Below are 19,618 nucleotides of genomic sequence, written 5' to 3'. Positions count from 1 at the left end.
GAACAGATTCAGTAATTAGATTGTTAGTGCTGAGTCATTAGGGAGATGGATGAGATGATTGATGAACTGGAGAGAGATATGTTTCCTGCAGTAATCTGCTGACTTCTTGGAGCTTAAATTATTTTCTTATGTTCATATATTACTTTGATTGAGAGCTTGAGAACAATCTTGTTATCCGTAATATTACAATCAAGATCACCACCACTACCATTATCATCACCACAAAAGAAAACAATACATTGATTTCAGTCATTGAAAGAAAAAAAAAAAAATAGAAAGGAAAAGAGGACACTACACTTTGATCTTAGCCAAAAGGCCGAAAAGGAAAACAGAAGACAAGACAGGAGTGCCGTTTGAAAGGCAACACTCCATCACTAGCACCACCACCATCATCATCATCAGAGTGCTGGGGAGTGGTGAGGGAGGACGTCACTACAACACTCGAGGTAAATATGACCCCCTTGAAGCCTGCAAGTACACATTTCAGTGCCCGGGGAGTGGCGTGGCTACATATGGCGAGCTCAGAGAAACGAGGAAAGCCCGATATCATCCTCAGATAATTTAAAACTGCTTGTGTTTCTCAAAATTTCCAGACTGGCAGATTGTGGTGCAGCTTGGCGCGGCCTGGCGAGGTATGCTGCTTATGTTTATGCTGTTTGTGGTGCTTGTGTGCCGCTGCCTGCTGTGTGTACTTCCCCTGTGGGATAATAATGAAATAGCCTTTGTGTTTCCTTCGGAGGGATGTGTTAAGTTAGGTTTAGATTAATTCAGTTTATTAATTTTATTGTTAATCCCTTCATTGCATAGATCATGATGAAAAAAAAAAAAAAAACGTATTTTTTGCACATAAACAATTTGTCAGTGTCACGAAATTAGTAGGCTTGGGTTATTTCCCCAGAGCTCCTCCGTGGGTGTTTGCAGGCCAGGAATTAAGTTTTCCTAGAACATGCCCAAACCACTGAATAGAACTTATCCTGAGCTCCTCACTGTTAATTAGAGATCATCCTGACCACTAAGTAAGACAGATTCCAATGACTTATAAATCGTTAGTAAGCTGTATCATTCTAATTTTAATATAAAATTATATGGATTTTCTAGGTTACTTTTTAATGTGTTATGAATAATATTAACTTGATTGCTGTTTCTCTTTTCTGCCTTCCTCCATAATGTGGCAGTGATATTTATAAAGTACACCTGTCTGATTGCACCAATTGTTACCTGTCTCATTGGCTAGAACCTTTCATTCTGAGTATTTTTCACATATAAGAACAAAAAAAATGAGAAGCTGCAAGAAGCCATCAGACATACACGTGGCAGTCCTCTGTCCTACACTTGGCAGATTATTAGTAATAACAGCAGAGATTTTTAAGATGTTATCACTTTCTGTGGGATGCTGCAGTGAGGAGCAGCACTCTGACCTGTCTGACATTGACACCAGCTGTCACTTCCAGTTATGCCACGTGTGTTTGCATGGTACATACACTGGGAGCTTCTGTGGGCCAGCAGGAAATAGATCATTCTGATTGACAACTTGATCTATTTCCAAACAGATTTTTAATGTACATATTTCTTTATTTGCATTTACTTAATTAAGATGTAAATAGTGTGCATTAAGGAGGTTACAACATGTGGTGTGAAGTTTAATTCTGAAATACCCTTATCTTTTCTGCCTTTAGGAAATTGTGAGTGCCTGTTAGAAGAGTGTACTGCCAGCTCAGTGAGTGTATGGGCCAGTTCAGACAGTGCAGCAGCTAGGAGAGTTAGGCAGCTGTTAGGGGTGACAGTTAGAATAGTATGGGTGACATTTAAGAGTAACATAATAGCATGGGTGACAGGAGTGACAAAATAGTATGGGTGGCAGGAGTGACAGAATAGTATGGGTGGCAGGAGTGACAGAATAGTATGGGTGACAATTAGGAGTGACAATAGTATGGGTGACAGCTAGGAGCAACAGAATAGCATGGGTGACAGGAGTGACAGAATAGCATGGGTGACAGGAGTGACAGAATAGTATGAGTAACAGTTCAGAGTGACAGAATAGCATGGGTGACAGTTAGGAGTGACAATAGTATGGGTGACAGTTAGAATAGTATGAGTGACAGAATAGTATGAGTGACAGTTTGGATACTATAAGTGGCAGTTTGGATAGTATAAGTGACAGGATTGTATAAGTGACTGTTAGGATAGCATAATTGGCAGCTAAAGTTTATGGTTGATAGGAGAATGTAAGTGACAGTTAGGAATGCTTATGTATCAGTTAAGAGAGTATGCGCTGTTTAGAATTCATCTTAGTGAGCTTTGCTGTATCTAGGATTTACTGTAGATAAAATTATAACTTTGCTCTTGAATGATAGACCAAAACTTATGATAAATTGTTTTTCATAAATGAGGCTTGCTAGGAGGTATGGGATGAATGATAGTAAATAATGTGAGAAATGCTGTGTGTGTGTCAAAAGTTGCAGTGAAGTAGGCAACAAAGTGATACCTAACACTTGATTTTCCTTTCCAGATGTTTGTCAAACCATTTAGGATTAAATCACAAACACAGCTCAAGGGTTCCGATCGGTGAGTGTTGTGTTGTCCTTGTGCTGTACAGTAGTCAGTCTCATTGAATGTGTGGTGTGCTTTGTCAGTTTCCCCTCTGTTAACTATAATTTGTATGATTTGCAAAATTTACCTTTAATTTTACTTTCAAATTGTGCTCTTATCATATCACCCCATTAATCAGTCACTGCATCAAAGCACTTCATCCTTCATCTTCCCTTCATCATCATTACATACATTTTTCTCTTCCTATTCCTTGTATCATTCCTACTCTTTTATTTATCTGTTTATGTACAGCTAATGACTATTCCTAAGCATTCTATCTTTATATGCTCTAATCTTATCTTTTATATATTTAAGCATGCTCTTCTACATCCTACACTGTAGCATAATCTTCTAATAGCTCTAGTGTCACTTCCTAACACCAATAAAAACTTGTATTCTACTCTGTATTTTATTCTCTATAGATCCATTTCCTCTACACACTTTGCTCACTTTCAAGGCTTGAGTATGTATCTTTTTTGTCAACCTCACTCATCATTTTGAGCTCATAACTTTCTGTATGTAGTGTTTCATATTCATTGCTTCATTACATACATGCCTTTGTCATCATCTTCACCTGTCCTTCCAAGTGTGTGTCATTTCCACTATGTTGGTCTTTCAGTAAGAAGCTAAGAGTGGAGCTAGGGGAGGCATTTCCTTCCCTGACAGCAGATGACCTGACCGTTCTGGTGCCCAACAAGGAGGATGTGGTGCTCATCCGCATGTACTGCTACAAGGGGGAATCCGTCCTTGTCTATCAGGTGTGTTTCTCTCTCTTTCTCCCTCTGTCCCATCTTTCTCTTTTTCTTGCAACACACAAACCTTTATTTTCATTGTCCATCCCTCTCCATACAGGTATAGAAGGAGCCTCTGTTCCTTCTCTTTTTCTTTTTCTTCCACATTACAAACCCTTCCACTCATCATCCATCCCTCTCCTAACAGGTGCAAAAGGAGCCTCTATTCTTTGTACTGGAGAAGGAGAAGAAGATGTATCCAACAGTCTACCTGCTGTGGCGACACCCAGACCTCTTGCACACCTTCACCACACACCCACCTGTTATCGGCGTGCTGGCTGGCGGCGCAGACCTCATGCTGCCGGGCATTGTCACCAAGGGCGAGGCAAGTGTGGGGGGTGCTGGTGCTCTGCCTGGGTTATGTATTGGGGTTAGAAGATGGGGTTTTCATGATGTTTTATTTTTGTGTTGCTGTGTTATCTTGTGTGATTCATTGCTTTATTTCTCTGTGTAGTTTATTGATATGGTATGGTGATCTGCTCTCTGCTGGAATTTATTTGTGTTGATGCTTATGTCTACATTGCCATCACTCACAATGGTCTTTATATCATACAGAGGTGGAACTGAAATAACCAGTAGTGAAAAATACAAGTAGGTAAATGCAGATAGGTAAACACACACACACACACACACACACACACACACACACACACACACACACACACACACACACACACACACACACACACACACACACACACACACACACACACACACACACTAAACCATTCACTCCCACTTCAGATGAGCCCAAAGTCTTACGGGAGATTTGAGAAGGGCTTTCCTGTGGCTGTGAATACCATAGAGAACAAGGCTCCAATGGCTGTGGGAGTCACCGCCCTCAGCTCCATGGACATGTACATGGCGGGGAAGCAGGGCCGGGGTGTCAGCATCCTGCACGTTTACAGGGACTTGCTGTGGGAGATGGGCACCAAGACTCCACCACCCTCCCTTGGTGTGCCTGACATTGTTGCTGATACCCTTGTTTCTCCTTCAGGTGAGTTCTGGGTGTTGTCACAGGTAGTGTTTGGAGCTCCCTTTTCTAGCTTGTCTATGTCATGTGCCCTTTTGTGTTGTTTCCAGCTTGTCTGGCTCAAATGCTGGTGGTACAGTTATAGTTAGTGGATAACCTGCTGGACTCACTCCTATTATGTGTAGCATTGCCCCTCAGTCTGAACTCCTCTGGTCTACTTAGTCCATAGTCAGAAATCTGGTTTTGGAATGTAAGAGGACTTCTTTCTTTTGCATTTTTCCCTGCTAGTCTGGCTCAAATGCTGGTGGTACAGTTGTGGTTATTGGACATGTAACCTGCTGCACTCACTCCCATTGTGTGTATCATTTTCCTTCAGTTTGAAACCCTCTGAACTATTTAGTCAGTAGTCAGAAATCTGGTTTTGGAAAGTAAAATGACTCAAGATTAAATGGAAAATGACACATTATGTGACTTTTAGTTGTATCTGTACTTTCATTTTATATATGGGTTTAATCTCTTGTTAACAGGATAATTTGCCTAAAACTAACAATGAGTTAATGGACATCACTTCACTCTTTGGCAGAAAATAATATGGAAAAACATTTATAATATACAAAATAACAAAATTTAAATGTCACAAGTACACTGTTTCTCCCATGCTTGTTAAGAGTGAGTGTCTCACAAAACTAGTTTGTGCTCCTCCTGTGTGCTGGGCACCCTTCAACAGTAATGGTTCATCTGTGTAGTGATGGGATTCCTTTTCAACTTCTTATGTATATGGTGGAGAAGGAACACCATTCTCTAGCACATGGGCATTGTTTAAAGTGCACTATGTTTAATATTTTTGCATGTATTGATTTTGTAGCCTCCAGACTCCACATTCATTCTTTATCTCATGAATTTCACATTTTCTGACCTACTGGCAATAAAGATCAGATCATCTGCCTGCAGTATTTTCTGTGGTAAGCTAGTCCTCCAAAGTCTCATGTCTCCAGAGTCTTTCAAGCCAAGTACTCATATATTTGTTCCTGAACCATTGTACATAAATTTAGTAATATGTCCTGTATGAGCTACTTGGGTGCTAATTGCATGCCCAGTGCTCATCACTGAGTCACTGGCTGTGTTCCTGAGTCCATTTTCCAAAACATTCCTAGGCCAACAAATGAAAGTTATCACTACTCTTTTTGTATATACTTTGTTGTGAGAGTCCTTTAGCACTAAGAACTGGATCAGTTTTATTTTTTGCTAAAAGAAATCCATGATAGAATGTGTAATTCATGTTATTCATGTTCCTAGTTATGCTAACCAGGGAATGAGAGTGACTGTAAAATCATGCCATTTGTTATAAAATCTTTGCAAGATACATGAATTCTATAGTAGAATAAAGCTATGTTTGCTCCACATTACATGAAGAATATGTCATTCCACTTTGCAGGTGATCTTCAAGTTGTGTAATGACTTTCAGAGACTGCAAATGTGGATATCCAAGAGATCAGCGACAGCAATGTGGACAAGGAGAAGGAAGGCGAGTTGGAGCAGCTAATGGATGAGACACAGAAGCTGGAGCTTGATGGTGATGGATTGACAGAAGGTGATGGTGGTGGTAGTGCCTCTGAGCCAGCTGACCACCACCATGAGGAGGAACACTCACACATGCCAAGTGAGTCATGACACGGTGCACTTACTCATACCACATACACTTGCATACACTTAGCTCCACACCAGTACTGCAACATCCTTTCCTGTATGAGTTCTTTCTCATGCACATTGCAGAACACACTCCTGCTCTTGCACACACCTCTTTTCTGTACATGAGCACTCCTATACACACCTGTTCCCTTTAATACTTTAATACTAATATGTAGCTCAGTGGTCTAATACTTGGAGAAGTACAAATAATTTTTGTAAAAAGCTTTACATTTCACCTTTGTGATGTGAAAAGGTAATAGGGAAATAAAAGAGCTTTGACAAACACCATACTTTTGATTCAGTATTGTGTATTTCTCCAGAGGACTTTGAAGATACTCTTGATATTCCTTTGATAACATCTTATGGTCATGTTTGCTTTTTTAGATAAAATTTTATATATGAGCTTTATCACCATCGTTCATGATGCCAGGAGTCTTCACAAAGTATTAAAAATAGAATACTTAAATAATGGTTGGAACACTGAATTGGGAAACAGTGAGACACTTCAGAGCATGTGGTTCTCTCCTCTGGTAGTGTGGTGAATATGATTTAAAATTTAGTATTCTATTTTATTTTTTCTTAATCACAGATGTATCTAAATACCAGGCCAGCAATCCCACATGGGGTGGCCCAGACAAGGTATCACACTTTCACTCTCTTAGCTCCATTGGCCTGCAGTGGAAAGATGATGATAAATAAATAATAGTAAATAGTGACCACCTTAGAGTTGGAAGTATACTTCAGAATAAGATGCTTATGGATTAAAGAAAACTCTTCATGAAGTTTTTCCTTTCGCCCATCCCATTAAAAATAAATATAGGGTATTAATATCCATAAAACAAGAAAAAAATATACCACTCCTTCTCTTGCAGCAGCCACAGGTCCAGAGGCAATGGACAACCTCCTGCTGCACTGCTTCCTCAAGGCATGGAAAACCTCTGCCAAGAAGATAGAAATTCCCATTCTCACCAGCAACTTCTACCGGTTACACATGGTGCCAGCGTGCCCAGATGGAGCAACACTAGACATCAAGAAGTCATCATACAAGAAGCTGTCCAAGGTGTGGTGTGTGGTCTGCAGTGTAAAGGGAGGTCTGGCTGTAGGGACTGGAGGTGTCTGGGAGTTATTGTAAAGGCCATTTACTTGTAGAATATCTAATTTTCCCAAGAAAAAAGGATTGAAAATATATGCTTCTGTTTCCTGATGTGTTGCAAAATGTTATTAGTAGGAGTGAGTTCAGAGAATTGGCAATCTATTTATGTTCTTGATTCTCTCTTTTTTTTTTTTTTTTTATGGAACCTCACTGGAAAGGTGAAAAAACATGAATACTTAGTACATAATTTGCAGTAGAATCTAGAATTTAGGACAGTAAGTAGAAAATGACAGAAGAATAGAAGGTGCAGTCTATTTTTATTGCTATTATTGTCAGTGGTCTGCATTTCTTATTTTAGAATACATGGATTATGTAAGATGTATAAAGTTCATATGTTCTTAGGAAAAAAAATGTAGTAAGGAATTACATCTATTTCTTCTATAGAAGTAATCCTGAATTGTAAGTGGAAATGTGATGTACTTCACAGTACACAGTACTTTTGATTTAGTTATTGTTTTGATCAGTTTATGATTAGTGTGCCTTGGGTTGAAATTCTGAACTTGCTCAGGAAAATTTGAAGGCAAATGACTTGACATATTTCATTCAGGCCAATAATACCTTTCAGTTTCTGAATGCCATGGCCAAGAAAGATCTCATTCAAGTGAAGGAGTTCCCTAAAGGCATCGAGAACATCACTGCCATCAACTGGGCACATGAAGACATCAAGGCCTTTGTGGTGGACCTGGTGAGTGTTGCAGTGCCCCTGTGAGGCACTTGGCATGTTTTACTCTATAAACTAAGGCTTAGGTTAATAACAGAGTAGCAGGTATGCAAGTTCCAGAACTTATTGCCATGGAAAAATACAGAGGAATGCAGCATATCAATTGGATAACATTTGGCAAGAACATTAAAAAATGTTGGAGTTGTTCTTTAAAATTTTATCATTTTTTTCACTTGTATAACTTATTTGGCTTTCTGTGACTCTCTCTCTCTCTCTCTCTCTCTCTCTCTCTCTCTCTCTCTCTCTCTCTCTCTCTCTCTCTCTCTCTCTCTCTCTCTCTCTCTCTCTGTCAAATTCTTCTTTTCCACTTAATCTTAACTTGTGAGCTCTTTCATGCTTCTCATTCTGTGCTGTACAATTTCATGAAATCAACCACCTTTAGGTGGTTCAGGATATGATGAATGTTGAATTTTAATTTTACTCATGACAGTGTTATAATTTCCAGGAGGAGACTACTGCCAAACCTGACCCAGGCAAGAGCAACAGTGGCTCAGGCTTTGTTCCTCCAACCATAGAGGAGGTGTACCAGGTGTCTGGAGACACAGTGGCATTTTTCAGGGCTTGTGGCCGCAGGTACGACATTCTTTAAGAGTACCTTGGTAATGTCCCTCTGTATGAATTATTATCTCTGATGTGAAGCACTTGTACTTGATAACACGAAAGAATGATAATTGTGGGAAAAATTATAAAGTCTCTTTGTAACATTATAACTTTCTTTACAGTAAAGGAGATGTATTACTGTCTGGAGAAGTGAGAACTTTGGTCACGGATTATATCAAGACAAAGGGTCTGCAGAAGGAGGGTCAGAAGTAGGTGGAATGTCCACTGTATATTTCTATTGGCTGATGGATTTTCTTTATAAAACAAGTTACTAAACATCTCTTCATGGATGGACTCTCTTTAATCAGTTTACAGGGTCCACAATGTTGGATGTGAGGGTTAACAACTTAGGCCTTAGGCTGGTAGAGGACATGCAAACATAATAACACTGTCACTGGCTGATACTCTCAGTGCACTGATTCATAGAAGTATACCTATCTGCAGTATATTGACTTTACAAGCATACTGGATAATGTAGATCTGTATGATCTGTTTGTCACATGTTACAATAGAAGATGGGATTACTTAGACCAATCAGGGAGTGAGAGCATGTGGCCAATAACAGTAGCAATTGTGTGTGTGTTCTTAAGCAGCAAAAGTATTCGAGTTGGTGACATTTACATTCATTCAAGGAAGCCATTCATCTGGCACAAGTCACATGAATACTTTCCTGATTGACTACACTTCTGTCATTCACCCACAGTTTCCCAGCCACTGTCACTCAAGTTTGCCTCAACACCATTAGAAATGTTTATATATTCCTTGTTGAGGTTATTGCTGAGCCCAGCAATAACTGCACATCTCTGTACACTTGTCTAAACTCCATGAAACAAAGAAAAAATGTGATGAGTGGAATGCACAAGATAGCTCAGAAATGTTCATTATAACAAGGTTTATCTATCACTTTTCAACACAGAGCCAGTACTGAAATAAATTATTGCAAAGAAATCTCGAGCCAGTACTGAAATAAATCATTGCAGAGAAATCTCTCCTGAATGCTATAGTGTAATTGTCATGGACAAAATGTGATGCAAGTGTGTAGCATGAGGATGTATACTGTCACCTGCCAGAGTTATGCATCATCACTGTGTCTACCCATAAGGGATGTTTGTGACTGGGTGATGGTTTGGGCCAGTACCAATTAGAGGCCTATCCACACTACAGGCTTTGTTTACTCTCTAGTTACTTTATTTTGAGTAGCACAAGCTTGACCTTTCCACCACCAGACAGTAGAATGGTAATGGATCATTAATGTGTTGGAAAAGTTCAAGCTGACTAAAAAATGTTGAGATTGTGATGCAGAATGAAGTAGAAAATAGTTATAAATGTTTATGCCACTTTTCATTGTGTGGATTTTTTTTTAGAATAGACAAAAATGACGTATTGAAAATTGACATAATAAAAAGAGTATCTTGATTGCAATGGTATACTCAGATTTTAGGTAATTCAGAAAAGGAGAGAAAAGCAAAGGCATCTTTTTATTCCAGGATGTGTATGGTGGATGACAGTCATGCTGCTGGGTGTGTACATCCTGCAATAAAAGGATGCCTTGCTCTCTTCTTTTTTCCATTATTTAAAATCCAAGTGCCATTATGTTCAAGAGAAATTTTTCTGTTATATGCTGCAATTTTTAATATCAACTTCTCAATATTATGAAAAATATGCACAATGAAAATGGCATAAACATATACTTAATTTTACTTCATCTCACATAACCATTTCAGCCAACTTGAGCTTTCAGCACATTTGTGATCCTTACTATTCTACTGTATGGTGGTGGAAAGATTAAGTTTGTACTACTCAAAATAAGGGAACTACAGAGTAAAAGGAAAACTTTTAGTGTGGATAAGCCTCTAATTGACAGAGGGGCAGCCCAAACCATCACCCAGTCACAAGCATCCCTTCTGGTCAGACCCAGTCATCATGATGCACAATTCTGACAAGTAACAAGGATAGTCCTCAAGGTAAAAACACTTGCGTGTTTAATGTCATATTTTGTCCAGGATATATGATTTTATACTATATAAACATTCAGGAGAATTTAATTAATTTCATTCAGTATTGGCTCAGTGTTGTAAATTGTGATAAATGAACCTTGTCATAAACATTTCGGAGCCAGTTTTCTTTAAATGAAACCTAACCATGTAATGAATGGTCTAGTTGTGCAGCTATTGCTGAGCTTGAAAAAGGGAAGTAACTTACAAAGTGCCAGGGGAAAACTTGAAGGAACAGAGAAACCAGGTGATGGTGAAAGCCATCAGGAGACCACCTATTTATTTATATTGAGGAGATAATTGATAAACAGCTCTTTATTTTCCTGGACGTTGCATCTAATCTGCAAATGTCTTCCAGAGTAGTAAATCTTGACCCTCTGCTGCATGAGACCGTAGTGAACAGGAAGGAAGGCTACAAGGAGACCCTCCGCTGGGATGAAATCTTCTCCCGCATGTTGGGCAAGATGGCTCCTGCTGCAAGGATCACTCGAGTTGGCTGTGCCCCTATTGTCAGGAAGGGCAAGCTTGAGCCCATTGAGCTGGCGGTGGCCAAACGAAGTGGTAACAAGAAGGTGTGTCCTGAAAAGATGTAGTGATAGAATTGTTATGCATTAGGTTTCTTATCTTGATAGATATGCAAAGGGCTTTTGCGTCTGCATGTTGAATCTAAAGCTTTAAAGTCATTTAATAAGCATCTTGGTAAATCAGTAAAATTCAATTAAAACACCATTATACAATTCGGTTACTGGTTTATTCATGAATGAAGTGCAAATGGAGTTAAAATCTAAAACCCTAAATCAAGTTTCAATGAAGTTTTACCACATAACATTAGTTTGACAAATTTCAATGATTGTTTTTAAAATGCAGAAATGAAAGTAGTAATATGAAAGTAGTAATAGCAAAAGGGGTTATATATAATGTGAGAGTCTGTGGTAAGCAACTGTGGTTTTTAAATTTACTGTGAGGGATATACTGTAGATCCGAGAAAGAGAGAGACTTGTCTTTACGCTTTTGGACCTGTGCAGCTACCCCTTTATATTTTTGTGGCATGCATGTGTGGTACAAGTGTTCAGGATGCACATGTTGAAGTGTTGCATATTACCAGTAAATCTAAAACTACCAGCACAATATACAATATCCACACGCTTCTTGAACTAGTTGATTACTCACCCTGTAACAATCCTTGACACTCCTGCAACATGACCTGCTTCCTCACAGGTGACGCTGGTCTACAATGTTCACATCTATGGCATCGATGAAGCTGAATTTGCCCACCAGATCCAAGTTGGTGTAGCAGCAAGCACAAGTGTTGGTCCTGCCGAGCACAAGCCTCAGGGCACCACTCAAGTCCTGGTGCAGGGAAATCAAGTGGCCTTCATTGGGAAACTTCTGTTAGGTGAGGCAAGGCTGGAGGATTGATTGAAGTAGTGCCTGGAAGAAAATGGCAAGGTTAGAGCTGTGAAAGTGATTAACAGCATTCAGTGATGTGTAAAGCAGGCTTACATCACCCTTAAAGGAGGATAACAATCAAAGCTGCTTCTATGTGTACACATCCACAAGCATCCCCTACCAACCCTGTCTCTATGCTCTAAGGGATTTGATTTTTTTATTTGATAAATTTATTATGCCCAATGGATGACAGACAAGTACAAAATTAATGAAGTACAATATGGCCTAGTGGAAACATAACATAGGGTTTCATGATAAACATTGACAAAATAGTATTAAATCAGGTGTATATGTTACATGGGAGACAACAGGTATCCATCTGCTAACACACACACACACAGGCACAAAGAATACAATGTCCACCAAAATGTGGATATTGTACAAGAATTTCATTGAGAATGTCTTTTAAGAAATCTTTGCAGCAAAGAGTAATCAAATCTTGGGCCTGTGGCAGCAGGTGTCTAACAATGGGACATTCTAAGCATTAGTGATGGATAGTATTGGCTGCCAGAAGGTTGCACAGTCTGCATGAAGAGTAGTGAGATACCATCTAAGATACCTGCCACAATGACCAGTACCACTGCCTAGTCTGGCACTCAGCCACATTGTGTCACCGCACCATGAATCTATGTGGCGACAGTATTTGTGGGCGCAGTGAACAAAATTTTCATAATGTCTTACAGTAACACTGTTGCCTCATTCAGTGTTTCTTTGTTGGAGTACTTAGGCATGCAAGACAGAGTATTGTAAGTGTCTATAGCACTGAAGAGAGGGTATGACAGGCACATCAGAAATGTTCAGGGCCCCAAGTCCAACATGGAAGGGTATCCATAGGAAAGCTATCACAAGGGAACTATCACAGGCTCTAGCTGGCTGACAGAGTGCAGGAACAGGATGTAGAATGTAGATGGTCTTGGCTATAGGGATGGAAACTCCAGTGGCATTGTTGGCAAACCATTTGATGGTGGTAAAGCATTGCTGTCTTGAATGATGGGATGGATTCATTGCTGTGCAGGTATGGGTGTACCGGTGCACCCAGGTGGAGATGCTGTGTGCAGCAAGGGACAACTTTACCTCCCACAGTAAAGTCTGGAAGTGCTCTTGGGATGCAATGTGAAAATATTCTACTTTTTTTCTGGAGATGTGATCAAGGCCACAAGTAGTAGCTGCAGTATAGAAACCATTAAGGAGAAACTAGAGATTTTGTGGAGAAGTCAAATGAATACAAATATTAGCATAACAGGTCATGGATGCACAGCAGTGGTGGGAGATATGACCAATTCCCCAACATTTGTAGCATGTTGGCTCATCATTTTCCAGCCTGCAGAACTTGCAGGAAGGGAGGCAGGGCAGGAATCTGAAGTCAATGGTAGATGGAGGAGGGTGTGGCAAACTCCAGGTGGCCATGGTATGATGGATTCTATTGACGGATAGAATAGACTCAGTGCAGTTCCTCAGCCAGTGATGGGTTTACACCAATGGGATAATGTGTGACAAGACAGCTTTTTTTTTTTTTTTTTTTTTTTTTTTTTTTTTCTTTCTTTCTCTCTCTCTCTCTCTCCTCCATGGGAGACCTGCAAGTTGAGTTTCAGAGACAAAGATTCTCCTTTCATGACATGCTCTATGATGTCCTCATGCTTCCTGGAGATGTAGATGAATTGTGATGTCACAGCAGACATTTTAACCTTGGCCAGGCAGCACTTTAATTGAAAGGTTTTATTGAGCTCTGACAACCAACGAAGTTTTGTATCCATTAATGGATTTTCTGTAAAGACCAACTTGGCATAGTCTGCTCATGGGCCAAATGGTGGAGGTGTAAAGGCAGGAGCACAGGGCAGTGGTGGTTGTGTTGAAGATAGGGTAGTGGTGGCAGGTGCGTGGCATGGGGAAACGAATCACCCGCTTGTGGTGTGCCAGGCAGTGATGTCTGTGCTGTATACAAGTGTGTGTAAGCAGGCTGGTGTTCAGGGGTCATCACTGTTTCAGAGTCTTGGAAGCTGGGATCAGGGAGTTGCTGCCACTGTCTGATGAGTTGTCCACAGGGTGCTTGGTGGCAGCATTTGTGGCAAGGCGAGGGTGGTGCAAAGCGGCGACAGTGATTTTTGGCTCGGGCATCACTATCCATGTCATCATTGAGAGCATTGAACCAGGGTTGCAGGGCCTGTGTACTCCATGATGGAGTGGTCCACAGTGGACAGAGCAGGACAGGGACAGCATTGCCATGACAATGTGATATTACGCTCTTTCAATTGCGCATGCGCAGTAGCAAGTAGCCCGATAGGGGTCCAGGACCACCATGTAGATTTTAGGACAGATTTACAGGCTAAATCCAGACCCCTTATATCCCATAGTGGGTCTTGCTGGTATTCTGGGTCTAACCTTGGTGATGACAGGTCTCTAGATCCTCCAGAAACAGCACAATATTAAGAGAGCTCTCTTGCAAGCTGGTTGGCAAATGTTGCTGCCGTCTGGAGAGGTGTTTTTGTGCTGTCTGGAGAGATGTTCTGTGGGTGAGAGGACTGAATTTCTGCATTTCATTACACAGCCCACTGCACAGCATCAAAATTTTTGATGCTAAGCATCATACTACACTAATTTGCCCCTTTCTCCACAACTGATCAAATCTGATTATCACCTGTTGAGGTTTTCTCCATTTGGTCCTCTTATTTTTATGTCTTGCTCTCCATGGGGATTTCCAAAAGCACATCTATAACAAAAAAGCTTAACATTTCTTATACACGTGTACTTTTTTTTACCCTATCTTTCCATCTTTGAAGTGGTTTTCCTTTCATGTATATACAACCACTTATGGAGCTATTACACATGTCTCACTTTTGCTCTTGGGGAGTTTTGCTAAATTTGTCTTCACTCTCAAGCATTGAACTTCATAAAATGGTTCTATTCCTTTCTTAATTCCTTATGTTAAATATTAGGAGTGCACATCCTTTCTCTCCTTCCTCATCTATACCACATCACTCTGCCACACATTTTTTGTTCCTGTTATACTAATTACTACAAAGCCATTCACAAGAAACCTTTATTTCTTCAGCATCTAACTTCTTTTAAAACCTCTCCTTTGCAAATATTAATCTTCACCTTATCAGTTTGTGCAAATTACCAGTTCCTCAAACAACTTGGGTTAAATAGAATTTCTGGTCATCTGCCATCCTCATGTACTTGCATTACTTTACTTTTAGTCTCTTAAGCTATAAGGTAGTGTCTTGCTACACTATTTAGAGAACTTGTATCCCAATTGGCTGTAAATGGTGAGCACATTGTACTTCCTTCACTATAACAAGAATTACACTTTTGATAACTTAAGAAGTACACTTTTGATAACTGTACTTCTTAACTTAAGAAGTACACTTTTGATAATTAATAAATCAGAGAGATTCACTGGCAAACATCTCAGCACCAGTAACATTGTTTATAATGAGTATCTACTTATGGGAATTCCCTTTGCCTTTACACCATTAGACGTTGTGTGGCTTCAGAGCTCACCACAGGAGGAAGAGTAATCTTAATATTTTTCACTCATTGAGAGAAAGTTTGTCTACATTATGAAAAGTTATTGTATTGAATTCAGGTATAACCTTAGTCTAATTTACTTTGGATGATTATATATATATATATATAATTTATTTATTTATTTTTTATTTTTTTCAAAAATTTAAAATGAAGATCATGCAATATTAATTTTACCATTGTGATTTTACTGTTTGATATGAAATTTGACATTATTATTCTGTAGCCTATTTCGAACTAAATTTTTGTGTATTCACAGAAACATATCACTTACCAAGAAAATACATCCGTGGCCTTGAGTTGGCTGCGAAGGGAAAGAAGTGAAGCTGACGGCGGCGCCTCAGTGGCGGTGCGGTGACCCATCACGGTGTTTCTGGGTGTGGCGACCTCTCCGCAAACTATTACCACTACAACATAATAAAATATATATTATTTAATTTGTTTAATTAATCTTTGTGATTCAGCATCAAAGGAAATGCAGGATGATATAAAATGTCAATAATAAATGGAAATCCTAATGCTTTCTTTTACCACATGAGAGGACTAAACTCTAACCAAAGGTACAAGTATTGAAATATAGTTTAGTTACTTAGCATATGTAGAAAACAACTAAGCTTAGTAAAATTAACAAAAGGACACCACAAACAAGATTGTCAAAATAGCGTAACACGGTGTTACTTGCTAAAACGTGAAAAAATGTCAATAATAGCTAAGCAAGTGGTGAAACCAGATCGTCAATACAGTAGTCAAATATTGGACCCCATGGCTGAGGGTCCATTACTTATGGCGAAAAGAGCATGGTCCTCTTAAGAGTGGACCATTTTAGCCAAAAGTAGCAGTCCCTGCCAGGGCGTCACCGCATCCCTCAGCTTTACGCCATTGACTCGTAGCCTTCCCTCAGCGTGCCTTGGGGCGTGATGGATAGCAGTAACCTGCCGCGACTCTTTTCTGCATCCTGGAGTATTATTGTACAATAACATCTTGCGATAATTCATTGTTTGCTAATAAACGAGAGTATTCATCTGAGACTATTGCGCAGATCATGAACCTCAAGAAAGCAGGTCATTCAATTAGAGAAATGATTGAACAGTTGGCAGCATCCAGGATGTCAAGTGTTGGTCACGGCGGTTCAGGGAGGAAGAGAATTGTGATAAGCCTGAACCTAAAAAAGGGTCTGGGCACCCTAGAGAGCTGTTACTGTCTTAAAGCATCCAGTGATCTTGATATCAGACTCCACTGCACGCTTAAAGATAGTAACAGCCTTCTTATTTGTCTTCCAGGGACGCCCAAACAGTTTTTTTTTAGGTTGAGGCGTATCAAGATTCCCTTCCTCCTTGAACCGCTGTGACCAACGCTTGACTTGTACTGGATGCTGCCAATTGTTCAGATATTTCTCTAATTGAATGACCTGCTTCCTTGAGGCTCATGATCTGCACAATAGTCTCAGATGAATACTCTTTCGTTTCAGCCATATTAACAAACAATGAATTACCACAAGATGTTATTGCGCAATAATGCACTAGGATGCGGGGAAAAAAAAAAAAAATCGCGGCAGGTTACTGCTCTCCATCAACCCCAGAGGCACGATGAGGGGAGGCTATGAATCGGTGGCGTGAAGCTGAGGGATGCGGTATCAGGGGCTCATACTTTTGGCTAAAATGGTTCACTCTGAAGAGGACTTTTTTTTTTTTTTTTTTCCGCCATAACTATCGGACCCCCCCCGATACTTACTCGTACTGTAGATCTAATCAAAAGTAAAGTTTATTTTCTTTAAGTCTACTTTTATTGCAGACTTGCTCAATAGCTACCTAGATTAGAAAAAAAAAAAAATAAAAAAAAAATTATTTATATATATATATATATATATATATATATATATATATATATATATATATATATATATATATATATATATATATATATATATATATATATATATATATATATATATATATATATATATATATATATATATATATATTACATAATAAGACAATAAAAACGAGGCTGGTTACAAATTAATATCAATTCACATAATAAAAGACAGTAAAAGCGTGGCTGGTTACAAATTCAATGCTTGCAGTGTGGAAGTTTTTAACGCAGGTGCTCGAGATGGGGTTGGTGTAATACTTAAGGCAGCGACAGGTGATGATGCGCAGTTTAATACGTGGTGTTCGGTGCGGTACGGTGCGGGTTACATTATTTGGTGATAGGTATCATGTGGTAGGGGTTATATTGTGTGATATGGCAAAGGATGTGGTGTGGCGTGGTGTGGTGTGTGGCATGATGTGGCAAGGGTAGTGGTGTGGTGTGTGGTACGTGTGGCAAGGGACTAGGCCGAGGTGGTGTGGTGTGTGGTGAATAGGTATGGCAAGGGTGTGGTGCATGACAAGGTTTGTGACGCTTGGAGAGGGTCGAGGCGGGGACTGCGTTATACAAACGTAATAGGTGCCAAACCTCCATATTAAAAAAAAAAAAAAAAAATTGTTTCTACTCATGGTCTCTGCCAACTATTCTGATTATCCTGTAACTACTCGACGACACACAGGAACTCCGTTTCCACTTGCGTATATAATGACCGCTCGACACTGCTGAACCCAACTTTTCCTTGCTTGTTTAACGTATTAAATAAGGTAAACCGACCCACATACTTTACAAGATTAGTCAACGGCAATAATGTTTGCGTGGGCTAAGGCATTCATGTCTCTTGGCATAAGTCGCTTCCATGATCATTACAAAGCCTGCACACAGACGTTGGCAATCTATCACCACTAATATCACATTAAGGCGGGATTCCACCAAGGCAACAACATAGGCAACATGTAGCATGCGACTTGACTGGCTTTCAACAAATATGTTGAATGCGGCTTTCAACAAGGAGACATGTTGCCTGCGACAAGGCAACATCATTGCTGCTTGTAGCATGCTACATGCTATGTTGCCTGTTGAATGCCACAAAACCTTTTCCACCAATTCAACAAAAACTAAGCCAGTTGGCAACACAATGTGTCAGCAGACGGTCGCTGCTGCTGCATATCTAGTGTTGCGCAATGTTCGTAAAAAAAAAATAAAAGAAAGCACCGGTGGTGGAAGAGAGAACTATTTATGAGCAGTAGCACTGATCAAAATGAATTTTTTGAAAAAATGTCTGATGACCAATCCTTGTTCAAGAACTTTTCAAGGATGAGTGTGGAGGATTTTAATTATCTTCTCAACAAAGTTTCTCCCAGAATCAGGAAGAGTGACACTAATTATCGGGAAGCCATACCACCTAAAATCAAACTTCTGGTAACATTGCGTTTCTTAGCAACCGGAGACAGCTACAAATCTCTCATGTACTTCAGAATTCCTGAGGCAACTATATCAAGGACTGTGCCGGTGGTTTGCCAAGCAATCATCGAAGCACTAAAAGATGTAGTTAAGGTAAGTTTACTTAAGTGTATATAGAGAACTACTACTACTACTACTACTAAAACAGCTTATGATGATAATAATAATAATAATAATAATAATAATAATAATAATAATAATAATAATAATAATAATATCTATTATTATTATTATTATCATTATTATTATTATTAATTAATTATTATAGAAAACCACTTGCTTCTCTTGACAGAAGATCCAGATTTTTTTTGGGTTAGGCTTTTATGTTCACGGCGAAAAGCTGTACGCAAATTCTTGATCTTTTTCTTCAGCATCTCCACGTCACAATTAAATTTAGCAGCTAATCCCCGCAGTGCATCTAATTTAGCCTGATTATTCTTGTATTCTTGCAAGCGTATATCCCACAGAACTGCAAGTTTTCTATACTCTTCTATGAATTCTACAGTTTTTTCTTGTGACCATTCATCTTGTTGCCTTTCAACACGGAATCCTTCCCGCGACTGGTGGGAAGGCGTTCAACACTAAGCAACAGGCTAAATCTTGTCGCATGCGTCAGGCAATACGGCAACATGTTGTCACCCGTCGCATGCCACACAGTCGCATGCTACATGTTGCCTTCTATTGAACTGGTTGAAACACACACAGCCTATGCGACAATGTAGCATGCCACATATTGCCAAAATATTGCCTCGGTGGAATCCCGCCTTTACAGACTCCCTAATTGCAGCGCCTTGAGATAATTTC

General features: G+C 39.6%; 1 protein-coding gene across 2 annotated transcripts; it reads left to right on the top strand.

Moving 5' to 3' along the window:
* The first annotated feature begins 347 nt into the window (after positions 1 to 347).
* LOC135109120 (eukaryotic translation initiation factor 2D-like) lies at positions 348 to 15,921 on the top strand. 2 transcript variants are annotated; one of them, XM_064020204.1, is made up of 14 exons: positions 414 to 446; positions 594 to 632; positions 2,510 to 2,565; positions 3,209 to 3,347; positions 3,529 to 3,705; positions 4,125 to 4,377; positions 5,819 to 6,013; positions 6,915 to 7,102; positions 7,761 to 7,880; positions 8,362 to 8,489; positions 8,639 to 8,725; positions 10,869 to 11,082; positions 11,729 to 11,906; positions 15,744 to 15,921. In XM_064020204.1, exons 3-14 carry the CDS (start codon positions 2,510 to 2,512, stop codon positions 15,806 to 15,808), a joined length of 1,800 nt encoding a protein of 599 aa, XP_063876274.1. In that variant the 5' UTR covers positions 414 to 446; positions 594 to 632; the 3' UTR covers positions 15,809 to 15,921. The 2 variants fall into 2 exon arrangements, with proteins under 2 accessions (XP_063876273.1, XP_063876274.1); XM_064020203.1 differs by lacking the exon at positions 594 to 632 and having other exon boundaries at positions 348 to 446.
* The last annotated feature ends 3,697 nt before the right edge of the window (positions 15,922 to 19,618 follow it).

Source organism: Scylla paramamosain, chromosome 18, assembly GCF_035594125.1.
Source record: "Scylla paramamosain isolate STU-SP2022 chromosome 18, ASM3559412v1, whole genome shotgun sequence".
Lineage (NCBI taxonomy): Eukaryota > Metazoa > Arthropoda > Malacostraca > Decapoda > Portunidae > Scylla > Scylla paramamosain.
This window is presented reverse-complemented; position numbering and strand designations above follow the sequence as displayed.